The following is a 13,307-nucleotide window of genomic DNA, read 5'->3' as shown; positions in this document are numbered from 1 at the left end:
CTCAAAGTGCCAATCTGCATAAAGCTTTTTGAGAGAGGCTTTAAATTGTGTGTTTTCGGCATCAGAGAAGTGTTTTTCATTAACATAACATTATAATTTAACACCAAAAATATCCCTACTTGCTTTGGAAGAAAAATAACTTCTCAGACACAACAAACATAAACAAACATTACACTCATGCAGAATATGATGAACAGCCTTTCATGTTTCACTTTCTGTGTGTCTGCATCTGTGTATGTGTGCATGCACCCAAGTGTGTGGCCTTATGTAGAACTCACCATCCATGTCCAGTCTCTGCATGATGATGGCCAGCTCAACCTCACTGGGCATGTAACCCAGGGAGCGCATGGCCATGCCCAGCTCCTGTTTGGAGATGAAACCATTCCCATCCCGATCCAAAACACGGAACGCCTCACGAATCTCTGCAGGACAGACACAAACACATCACTGTACATTACTGTCTGCCTGTCTGCTCTCTGACCGGGTTTGTCCCTCCTTAGAGAGCATCTTGTGTGATGTAATATTTCCCCAGTATTGCAGGGGACTCATTTATTTCAGTGCAAAATAACACATAAGTGCATCTTTGTGCTCATGTGCTGGTTTCTGGTAATTTGGGACATTTTTGGCATGCATGATGTAAGATGTGGATTTGTGTTTCACGTCCACTTTGCTGTTCTTGTTTATTTTCCTCACCTTGTTCCAAAGGTCAGAGTCTCATTGCTGCCGATGGAAATATCCGTCCATCTTTATTTTTTATGGTTGTGAAAAATCCGAGCCTGGTGCTGAAATGATTGAGGGATTTCTGCTGTCTTATCTGGGCTGGTGCCAAAGAGGGTGTTTCCCAATGTAATATCATCCATTCAGTCACTTCTGAGAAGCTGTGAGGGGATTTCTGCAGCACTCTTTATGTTACAGTATTTCTCAATTGCTAAAACACTAAACCCTATTGTCTGAACAGAATTCCTTAACGGCCTGAACCCATGTATTGAATCAGTCACTCTTCTGGCAAACCCATAAGCACTGTTCACCTGTTAGACACAACTAACAAACACATCCTCACTCACTAAAACACATGTTGCACTGTGATGCACTTGTGTTGCATAAAGGTAAGCACAGGTAGCAAAAGTTAAACACATTTGAAGCACAGGTGTCATAGTTTAAACACAACCAATCAAAATTGATCACACTTGTGGCCAATCATGTTAGGAAACCATATTAATCAGTTCACAGAGCACTGGTTGTTGAAGGTTGTACAATGGACAGAAATAATCTGAGGCAGAGGAAGTGTGTGTGTAAGAGGTGGTCGAGGAGGGGAGCGAAATTGAGGAAGACAAAGAACAGTAACTTCTGATGAAACCCGAGCTACTTTATTTGTATTGTATACAGGAGATACATTCATTTAGCCTACTGTGAACTATAAACATTATTTCTACAGCTTCATGTCCTGAGCATTGTGTTTTATAATGTTTGATGTAGTGTGTAATGACTGCTCAGTATTGTTTTTCCTTTTGATTGACTCAGGGTATGATCTGACAACATTGTTTGGTCTATGATGTTCTTCCTACTCCAAAGAATCTAAACTAGTGGTTTGGAGAAGATCCTTCTTGTGCACTCTGTCAAACCCCTGCAACACTGAAGCACATCCTCGCACAAACCAGTCTGTCTCAAGGCTGCTACACCTGGAGACATAACCAGGTCCTACGGCAACCGGCGATTGCCCTGGAAGGAAGGAGAACGACCAACAATGTCCCCCTCCCCCAGAGCCCAGACAATCAAACACCACCCCTTTCGTGAGAGCAGGACAGCTTCCAGTAAAACCAACTGCCAGAGTGGAAGCAACCCTTCTAGACGCGGCCAGGGACTGGGGAATGCAAGTTGATTTAGACCAGAAACTTGTGTTCCCACCTGAGATCATAACTACGAACCTCAGGCCAGACCTGGTCTTGTGGTCAACCTCAACTAAGTGTACCATGGGAGGCTGCAGTTGGGGAAGCATATGAACGGAAACGGCTGAAGTACACCGAGGTAGCAGCCGAGGCAGAACAACACGCCTGGCGTGCCAAAGTGCTTCCGGTCGAGGTCAGATGTAGAGGGTTTGTTGCCACATCCACTTCCAAGTTCCTCAAGGGAATGGGATTGCGAGGACAGGCCTACCAACAAGCCATCAGATCAATGTCGGACGCTGTCGAACAAAGCAGCAGATGGCTATGGATCAAAAGAAAGGACCCCATCTGGGCTGCAAAATTAACAGGGGGTAAAAGCAGAGGGGGGCACACCTGGGACGTTGGGTGTCGCCATTGAGCCCTGCGGAGGTGTCGTGGGCCTATCAACGAAACACCAATGAAGGAGGGTGCCCACCTGAAGACCCTAATGAAGCGCCTACCCCCACTCGACACCAGTGCTGATTAATCTGTAAGGGACTGTAATATCAAGTCCTATGAGCTCAACAAATTGCAGGAAGAGTCAGAGGTTTGGTGGATGTAGTTTGAAAATTGGGTTTTGTGCTTATAGTGTTGAGAAAAGCGTGGTGAGAAATACTGTAAGTAAAAGGTTTCTTTCCGTTCTCCATGAACATGCACAACAATAGTTTTGCTTTCTTGCAATTTGTGGGAGCTTTCCCTCAGTGTGTCTCATTCTGTGTTTGCATGATGTCTGTTATCATATCCGTGTCTCTGAAGCTTGTAACACTACAGATCTTGTGGTCGTGTGAATAATGACTGTTGTCTCTCAGGAGGAAAGCCTGAAATAGCGGTATGTTGTCATAGCGCCACGAAACCTCTTAGCGAGGCAGTCTGTGAGGATGGTCGTGGCATCGTATTGTGTGACTCTGACGCTTGAGACAGCTGTTAGTATCACAGTTTACACTGGTTTCTTTAATTCATTACCACAATCTCTAACCCTCGAGTGGTTGTACAGCAATCAATACTTTTGACTTCCTGTTTGCTACAAGCCGCCACAAGAAGTTACAGATAATCATACTCTGATTCTGAACTTCCGCTCAGTTGTGAAGAGTTTCAGCTCTTTGTTTTCATTTCCCAGCACACTACTTTATTGTTTTGGTTTTCTCTTACAGCTCTTAAAGTATTGTTTTTAGACGCAGCAGGATTCTGTTTGCAGCAATCAAACTCTAAAATTCAGCAAAAGGAACAAGACAGAGAGACACAGTTTCTAACAAGCTGGTGAACAAAGACGGGATTTGCAGCTAAAAAAAAGCAAAAACTTCTCAAGGGTGGTGGAGACCCAAAACAGAGGTTAAAGAGAGTGGAAACCGGCCTGACAACGCTCCACATAAATGATTATAGCGCCCCATTTCTAATAGATGTTAGAAAGCTTTCACAGCTAAATGGGCACAAATCATTTAGTGCACACAAAATCACATCACTGTAATAATAATAATGGAACAAAAGTCTGAGGAACACTTTTCTTCTGTGCTTTATACTCTGTTGAACTCACACAGCCTCAACCTTTAGAGCAAACGTGCAATAACTGTTGATATCAAGGCACTTAGTAGCAGAGGGGTGTCCAGACTTTGGTTGCTCTACAAGGGCACTGACTTGCACAGAGATGGCATAAAGTATGGAAGCACACAAACACACCTTTTCTGTCTCCACTAATCCTATAAACTTTAACTTTTAACATTTTCTAACAGAAAGCAGAAAGAAGATGTGAAATGTCAAAATTGTAAGTATTAACAGAAGGGAATGCTACATTTAAATGCAAAGGGAGGTACTAGCATTGTGTTGCATCCAAGCGGCAACCTTCAGTCTTAGAATATGAAGCCAATGCGGAAGTGCTGAAAAACTGCAGTTCATCGAGCGTCCACAAGAGGCTGGCTGCAGAAACACAGGAAACCACATACACACCCATTCAAAAAAGACGATCTTTGCAGCAAAAATTAACATGTTTACAGGCTGGTTCAAAAAAGGGTTTAAGTCTGAATAGCTAATTTCTCTACCGGCACACACTATACGACAGGTGAATTATTTTATATCCTGTGATTTTTTAAGATATTGAACGTACAAGTTATGCCCAAATAAGGGCATGGCTGACTTGATTGACAGGTGGGCACCCTGTAGCTGTTAGCAAAAAAGCCAAAAGTCCACCTCTTTACTTCACACTAGCTCAGATGAAGTTAGGTTTTGTTCAGCATTTCCAATATGGCTGCCGCCGCCGATTGGCTTCAAAACAGCACTTCAGGAACAGATGGGTGACGTCACAGATACTATGGTTGTAACTATGGTTGGTAATTCATATGAAAGCTGGGGTTGGTAGTCAGATTTAGATACACTTTTTGTTATACTGGTTAAAATGATCTATATGTCCCGATGGCAATCAATACATAATGTGTTCTTAAAAAAGAGTGAAAAAAGCTGCTATCTACAGCCGGAGTAAACCTGGGAAAACCCCAACCAATCCCTGCCATCAGGAGCCAAATGTTGAGACCAGTCAAATCCCATCCTGCCGTTTGGGTGTTTTCTTACCGTTGAGTGAGACATGAGCAAAACACAAACGATGTGCTGAGGACTGGTTTTTAATCAGTCACAATCATATGGTATCATATGGAATCAGCGGCGCTTGTGAATGTGAGCGGGGGCGTCGTTTTGAGGAGCTCCGAGGGGAAGGGGTGGTGGGTTTAGACGGAGTCCTGAGGAAATGCTACATTCAAGTTCATGCTAGTTTTCCGTGACTACCAACCCTAGCTTTAACACAAGTCCCGCCCCTGATAAGCCAAGACGCCAATCACAGTTAAGAACTTTGGACACATGCAGTGAACAATCAGAGTTTAAGGGCGGCCTTCTAATTGCTGAATGGTACTGGATGTGACTCTGAGTCTGAATACAAATGCTTGCGTGTGGATGCAGATCAGAGATTTCTATGCTGTATGGAGTGGAGTACATCCAAACTGAATGTTGTTGTGTATTTGGCATGAATGTCAATAATCTCTCAGTGCACTGAATCAGAAAACACTCAGAGGTTTTGATTTGTGGGACTACAGAAGCCTTAAGCAGTAGAGATGGACTTATCGATATCAATACTTCAAAGTACTCTTTTTATATTGATTGCTTTCAAAATAGCTCAATACCAATCGAGTGCTTTCACAACATGTCTATCACTGCCTCTCTACCGGCTGTTTTCAGTCATCATCTGTCATTACTGTGCAGAGACAGCTTTTTATTTCTTACTCGATTGTGTCACATGACTGTAGAAACCAATCACTGCACGCAACACATCCTTCTCAGTCCTCATCAAACTTTGTGACTACAGCAAAAACACTGCTTCATGCACAAACTGTTTAAAGGCGGTCGCTCCTAGCTCCAACACCAGATTTCAACACCTCAAACGACTCACCCTGAGAGCCACAGAGAGACTGAGGACAGACTGAGAGAAGTGTCTTTAACCACCCGCTGCACGTCAGAAAACCCTGCAGGAGAGATTTCAGGGAGGCAGAGTGTATTCAGGTCCAAGCCGCGCTGTTATCACCAGTGGTGGGATAAAGACTGTGTGTCCTGCCAAGTGCAAATATCAGATACATGTAACGAACTCCAGTCTTTTATTATCATATCACTCTCTACACCTAAGCCTATTATGGTGCACAGGGAATATGGTTGACAATACCTATCTTACTTATTTATGGTTTGTTAGTTAGGGACAGATACAGGATGCACAGGCAAACTGAGGACAGCCATCCCATCCAAGTATCGTAGTGAATGCTAATTTGCAACACTCGTCTGGCTTTTGAGAGGGTAGAATATTAAAAGTGCAGCTTCGAACGTGCCGGACTCCAACAGCAACAGCTACTTCTACTACTTTAACTCTCCCTGTTCCATAAAAGTTACTAACCATGGACCTTTCTGGAGTCCTTGAGCTCCCTTGTCTCGTAGGTTCCTCTGAGTGGCTGCCATAGACGGCCTGCTGCTGTCTAGACTACAGCTGCTGCTACAACTACAACTATCTGTCTCACTACTATCATCTCTCAATTTTCAATTCAGTTCAATTCAATTTGCTTTATTGGCATGAACAAAGAAATATTCATTACATATTTTATATGCATTAATGAACGATGGTGTCACCTATACAGCATATCTCAATGTCCTCACTTGATGCGGTATGCTCATAAGACCTTCACCTAAAATCAAACACCATGGGATGGTGCGTCCCTCAGGCTGTGACAGGCAGACACATATTTAGCAGCCAGAGGAGCTGCCGACCCTTCCACCAGGAGAACTGACAGTTTCTCTTCTGGGGTTAATGTTGGGAAGTTTGGTACCATTTTAGTAATTTCCCTGTAGTGGGAATCTCTTAGTAAAGAGAACTTGCTGCAGTGGAGGAGGAAGTGCATCTCTGTCTCTATGTCCCCTGTAGTGCAGTGAGCACATAGACGCTCCTCTCTGGGCAGCCATGTCTGCCTGTGTCTCCCTGTCTCTGTAGCCAGCTGGTGGTCACTCAGCCTGTATTTGGCCAGGATACGTCATCTCATCTCTCTCTCTCTCTCTCTCTCTCTCTCTCTCTCTCTCTCTCTCTCTATCTCATTCTCCTCTATCCCTTTCCAGATGATGTGTGTCTAACATGAGTCTGGTCCTGCTGGAGGTTTCTGCCTGTTAAAGGAAGTTTGTCCTTGCTGCTGTAACTTGCTATGAGATCAGACTGAGTCCTGTCTGTAAGATGGGACTGGATCTTATCCTGTCTTGATGTTGGGTCTTTGTTAATAATAGAACAGAGCGTATGTGTCGTCGTGTTTGTAAAAGCATCTGAAGATAACGTTTGTTGTGATTTGATTTAGATCCAATAAAACACACATGTGGCAGTGATAAAACATACAGTAAATCAGATATGCATGCAGGTTTGTTGCTGAATGAAGCAGGATTTGGGGGCTCTCTTAAACGTAGTGAAGTTTGGAAAGAGTTTCAAATGATCAGGTAGATTTCCAGGTTTTTACTCGTTTTACAGAGAGAGCTGTTTGAGTGAAAGATGTTCTGCAGAATGAAGCTGCTCTGGTGGATCTGCTGAAGCTCTGTAGTCTCTTTTTGTGTCTGCAGAAAGGTTGAGGAGCGAGTCCATTTAAATATTTGAACACAAACTTTACATAATGGAAATCAATAGAATTCTATACTTTGTATTTACTTAAAACGTGACAGTAGTGGTGTCTAATTGTTTTTTTATCCAGGATTTTTAAGGCCCGATTGTAAAGACTCTCTAAGGATTTGATTAGCGACTGGTTTGCCTCGGTTTAGCTGCCACAGATGTGAAAGTATCATCATATTGCCTCCACTTATTGAGATTTGGTTTCTGGTTTCTTTACAAAGAGAAATGGGATTTTATCAGCCATGAAAACACGATAAAACTCTGCTTCCAAATACATTTCACGAGAAAACAAGCCTTGAGATAATGAGATAAATAAAGATAGATCTCTAGAAAACAACCGGGGATCACTCATTATCATGGGAAAAAAAGGGAGGAAATTAAATGCATGGATGCATGTCCGTTTTCCGCTTCAGTAGAGGAGAATGACAAACACCCCGTCTCTATTATTTTCCTGAGGACTTTTTACAAAGTCGTTACTGTAAAAACTGCTTCAACATTTCAGTTTTGAATTGTCTGATCTTTGTCTCCATAAAACCTAATCTCCAACTGTAAGGGGTAAGGGTGAAGCATCAGCTGGTGTCAGTGAGATGCAGTAATGCCTCAGATGAAATTAATGATTAACAGCTTTAAGCAGGTCTGTAGATGGTGCTGAAAGGTGCTTCCCTGGTGCTGATAACAGGATTTGACATTAACTGGAAGCGCCGCAGCCTTTCTCTCCGGCAAATCGAGGTGACCCCCCCCCCCGCTCCCTTGTTTCCTTCCTCCCTCTGCTCTCTCTCTCTCTCGCTCTATTTCCTTGTCTCTCTCACATCTTTATACTTATTGTATTTTCAAAACCCCGGTGGGCCTGTACCAATCCCTCCACGCTGCACAATCACCGGCAGCATTGCCAATAGCATTTCCGACTCTCCCCTCCCACATAAAAAGCTTCCGTCTAACTTGATATTGTAAGTAAACGCACACGGCTCATGAGGTATCTGTTCATGCAGCACAATTACTCAAACCTCTGTGGACCCTTGTAGAAAATACCCTGGTCAATCCGTGGTTAATTGCCTGTCAATCAGTTGGCGTGAGGTGGTAGAAGGGAGGCGGGGCTTTGAGTGAGGGCTGGTTATCGACTTGATAAAGACCGCAGAGACAGAAAAGACTTTATTCATCCTTTTCTCACAGATGAATGCTCCATTTTTCGGTGGATATTAACACTTCAGAGTTGGGAGAGGGTGTCATTTCAGCTGGCGTTTGTGCTTATCTTCAGAGCAGCAACACAATCGAGAAAAGTAATAGTCTGCTGCACGATGGAATTCAAATCACAACTTCCCCAAGACTAATCCCTTCCCCAACTTAAACAATGAATTTTACATGAGTTCATCTCTCTCTGTGTCTCTTAGACTGTGTGTCATTAATATTCTCAGCCTGACATGCCGCTCCTTCCTTCCTCAGCGTAATGAGTCAGTCTCAGATCTGCCTCTGTTGCCCATCTTTGCTCTGTCAGTTGCGTGAGACCCAAAGTTCAGTCGCAGCCCCCCGTACAAGCCTGTGAATACCCCCTACAGCTGATGAGTAAACGCGAGCACCGAGCCACTGCCCCGCTTTTCTGTCACTGAATGAAGTGAGAATCAGAAGCAGAGGGGATTGGGAATGCGTGCGATTGTGTGTGCGACCCCCCAAAACAAAGTGAGATGTATTTGTATGCAGCTCAACGGTGAAAAGTACATTTTCAATAGAGCTGCTCCGTGATGTATTACTGTGCAATGCCTCTGTGTGCTGTGTGTGTGTGTGTGTGAGAGCATGCAGCCGCTGCCTGCCTGCGCCTGTGTATTACCAAGTCGACCCCCTCCAGGACAGAACATGTGCTCAGTGTGATTGATGAAATGCCTCAAAACCAGAGAAAAGGATACAGAGCCCAACACAGGGGTGATTAACTAGCCTTCTATCTGTGCTAACAGATGATCCAAGAAGAACCTTCAGCATCTCTCTGAAGTGGGATTAGGAGTTCTCAAATGCTGGCAGCAAACACCACGGATATTTTGTCCACATCAAACAATCCCATTGGCTGTGTTGGATCTGAGGCTGACGGGGCCTAGATAATGCTTTATCACAATGTCTGGAGTCTAAGAGTCTGAATTTAATTTATATAATAGCTCCACATAGGTCCAAAGTACTTTACCCTTCCTGCTGCCCTTCACAAACAGAGCGCAGACAAAGGCCAGCACGGCTAATGAAGACAAGACGTTTCAGTCAGCGTGCAGATCTGCCTTCACGACACCAAAGCAACTGCTTCAGCAAACTGGGTTGAGTCGAGTTGTGCACAAGAGACATCGGATTAAAAGATTTATGCGACAAAGTAGTTCATACCAAAGCTCATTCGAGCAAAACTACAATAGGCCACATGTATAAACACAAACAAACAGCTTCAGTCGGAAAAAAACACACTCGATTCTCACTCGGTGAAAGGATTAGCTGCTTCATTCCCACCCAAGGAATACAGGTCAGAAATATATGCACTTACTGTGTTGACAAAGTGCTTTCGGTGCAGCTGGTAAAATAGCACATGCGAGGTTATGTCATGAAAGGGCCTCAAATCAGAATAACCCAAATGTAATGACAGCTCCAGGATCCCTGAGCCTGCCGTCACACTGGCATCCAGTGAACAGACGGCATGAGAGTGAACTCATCTGTGTCACTTTAAGCCAATTTACAGAGAAACTGCAGTTTGTAACTACTTGGGTTTTATTTCCTCGGCTCTGGCCGGAGTTTATGACAGATTTGTACCGTCTAACAAAACACTTCAATGTGTCTGATGAGGCAGAAAGCACTAGCAGTCAGATGATCTAACCATTTGAAAACAGGCAGTAATTCTGACGGATTAGTGCTTTATGTGGAAGAAAAACTGTGAGTGCACAAAACTATCAGAAGCACTGCAGAGGTCTGAGCTAAAGACTGCAAACACTCAAAATCTTACCAAGTGAAATTGTCTCATTTTTAGTCTAAATGTCTTCTCCCACTTGATTTAAGATAAATTTAATTAACAAGTAACATTTGAGCAAGATAGAGGGACTTGTTTTAAGACATCTTAAATATCTTATTAAGTCAAACAGTCTTGAAATGATCTTGTTTTGAGTTGTAATTTAGAAGAAACAAGGTCTTTTTAACATTTCAGACATTTTTCAAGCTGAGATCTTATTTGTAGAAGACGGATAATCTTGATTTGAGACAAACCCTTTACTTGATTTCAGTAAATGACTTTTATTGGAGAATCTATCAGAAAACAGCTCCATTGATAAAAGAAAGAAAGAGAGAAAGAGAGAAAGACAGAAAGAAGAAATAAAAGAAAGAAAGAAAGAAAGCAGAAAGGAATGAAAGGAAAAAGGAAAGAAAGAAAGAAAGGAAAAAGGAAAGAAAGACAGAAAGAAGAAATAAAAGAAAGAAAGAAAGAAAGCAGAAAGGAATGAAAGGAAAAAGTAATAAAAGAAAGAAAGAAGGAATTAAATGAAAATGGAAAGAAAGAAAGAAAGCAGCTCTGAATGAAAGGAAAAAGAAAGAAAGAAAGAAAGAAAGAAAGCAGAAAGGAATGAAAGGGAAAAGGAAGGAAAGAAAGAAAGAAAGAAAGAAAGAAAGAAAGAAAGAAAGAAAGAAAGCAGAAAGGAATGAAAGGTAAACAGAAATAAAAGAAAAAAGAAAGAAAGAAGGAATTAAATGAAAATGGAAAGAAAGAAAGAAAGAAAGAAAGAAAGAAAGACAGAAAGAAAGAAAGAAAGAAAGAAAGAAAGACAGAAAGAAAGAAAGAAAGAAAGAAAGGGAGAAAAGGTTTTTTTAAGGGTGGGTTTCAGTTTTCAGGCACTGTTTCTTCTAAATCAGATACAAATATCCATCCTCAAACTACATTTAGAGCATAGCTGGCTTATCCTAAAAAAACAACATGACTGAATATTAGTATATCCAGCTCACTATGAGAAGACATTATATCTCAAAATGCTCAAATTAAACTTTGTCATCTTATTTCAAGGACAAGATGGTCTTAAACCTAGAGAAGTGCCGCTATAATACAACTCAAATTAAGGTGAATATATCTCAAATGAAGAAGTTGACATTAAATGTATTAGTGCAGAAATCTTTTTTTGAGTGAAGAAATACTAATTGTTATCATTCCTGTCTCATTCTGAGACACTAAGCTTTAAAATACTGGTCAGATATTGCTTAAAAAAAAATTCCCTGCTAATTTTAAGATCACAGTTTTCTAAATATTATGTCTTATTTTAAGAAATCTTACCAAGCACATTTTCACTTCTTCTATTGGCAGATTTTTTTTGCGTATTTCAAGGTGAAAGTACCTTGAAATAAGTTTTTTTTTCTTGTTTTTGGAGGGGCATTTTTTCCTGTGAACCAGGAAGTCTGTGACGACTCTTTACAACTAACAGTTTGATCTGTTACTTTTGCATCTGCCTTTTCCTTTATCTCTACATTAAAGCATCTTTTTTCAAAGTGTTTCAAAGTGTTTTTTAATGAGCTGATTACCTGTGAGCCAATTTAAAGAATCTGACTGATTCTGATTGATTTGTTTTTTGTTTTCAACATTCTCAGATTTCAGGAGTTTTTCCTGTGAGCTCACCGTTATGATACAACTGCTAATCTAAAACTGATGCCCAGCTTTCTTACTAATCACCCAGCTGTGTTTAATGCTTGATTCTGATTGGTCTAAACCCCATGGCAATACTAATTAATCCTTAAAAGCGACCTCTGCGCTTATAATTCAAATACCCACCTGCTCACTGTACATTATCCTTACATAAATCCTTTTTCTTTCTTTCATTATCATTTATTTGATTTATCACAAACATCAGATCCTGTCTCAGAGTGATGCAGAAAAACTAGCCCATGCATTTGATACCTCCAGGTTTGATTACTGTAATTCCTTTCATCAGTCTGTCCTAATAAATTTCTAAAGACTCTTCAGCTGGTCCAAAACGCTGCAGCTGGAGTACTGACTGGAACTAGCAAGAGAGAGCACATCTCTCCTGTGTTAGCTTCTCTACACTGACTCCCCATAAAATTTAGAATTTAATTTAAAATCCTTCTTCTGACCTACAAAGCTCTTAATGGTCCAACACCTTCGTATCTTAAAGAGCTCATAGTGCCCTATTACCCCTCTAGAACGCTACGCTCCCAACATGCAGGCCTGCTCATCATACCTTAAGTCTCTAAAAGTATTATGGGAGGTCGAGCCTTCAGTTATCAGGCCCCTCTCCTTTGGAATCAACTACCAATCAAGGTCCGGGAGGAAGACACCCTCTCTACTTTTAAGATTAGGCTTCAAACTTTCCTTTTTGATAAATCTTATATTTAGGGCTGGATCAGGCTTGGACCAGGACTTGGTTATGCTGCTATAGGCTTAGTCTGCCAGGGGAACTGACACCAAGGATCCTCTGTCTGCTTGTCACTTACTTTAACTCTTCCTGTCCCATTAAAGTGACTATCCATAGACCTTTCTGGAGTCCCTGAGCTCCCTTGTCTCGTAGGTTCCTCTGAGTTGCAGCCATAGACGTTCTGCTGCTGTCAACATGTCAGACTCCAGCTGGTACAACTACTACTATCCATTTCACCACTATCATCCCTCTCTCTTCATCCCCCTCCATCACTCTCTCCAACCCCAGCTCAGTCTCAGCAGATGTGTGTCTAACATGAGTCTGGTCCTGCTCCAGGTTTCTGCCTGTTAAAGGAAGTTTGTCCTTGCTGCTGTAACTTGCTAAATGCTGCAAAGTGCTCTGCTCATGGTGGATTAAGATGAGATCAGAAAAGGTACACAAGTACATGAATGCCAAAAGCAATAAAACACTTAAAGCAAACCTAAACATCTGTTAAAATGTTTGATGCAACGCAAACTCTTGTTTTCTTTGAGATCTTGAATAATTGATCTTGCTATCATCAGATAACAACACTGGCTTTCCTGTGACTTCATTTCAGTAGTTGCTCGGCATTTAGACTTATTTCCTCATTATCTCAGGATAACGAAGCTGATTTTCTCATTATAACAGATCCAATTATCACGTTATCTCCAGATAACAAAGCTTGTTTCTCATGATAACGGGATCATTTACTGGCAATCTAGATAACAGAAAATATGCTGGTCACTGTGAAAGGCCAGACCATGACCACAGTAATAACGTAAGTTCAGCCTATTTCTTCTTCTTCTTCCTCTTTTATCCATTAGGATTTTTTGTGGGGCT

General features: G+C 41.8%; 1 protein-coding gene across 1 annotated transcript in view; it reads right to left on the bottom strand.

Moving 5' to 3' along the window:
• The window catches only part of caln2 (calneuron 2), a 52,426-nt gene that overhangs the window by 29,334 nt on the left and 9,785 nt on the right, over positions 1 to 13,307 (bottom strand). Inside the window, exon 3 of the mRNA XM_034683974.1 lies at positions 279 to 422. Coding sequence (XP_034539865.1) covers positions 279 to 422 — 144 coding nt within the window. The remainder of the gene's footprint in view (positions 1 to 278; positions 423 to 13,307) is intronic.

Source organism: Notolabrus celidotus, chromosome 5 (assembly GCF_009762535.1).
Source record: "Notolabrus celidotus isolate fNotCel1 chromosome 5, fNotCel1.pri, whole genome shotgun sequence".
NCBI classification, from domain to species: Eukaryota; Metazoa; Chordata; class Actinopteri; order Labriformes; family Labridae; genus Notolabrus; species Notolabrus celidotus.
This window is presented reverse-complemented; position numbering and strand designations above follow the sequence as displayed.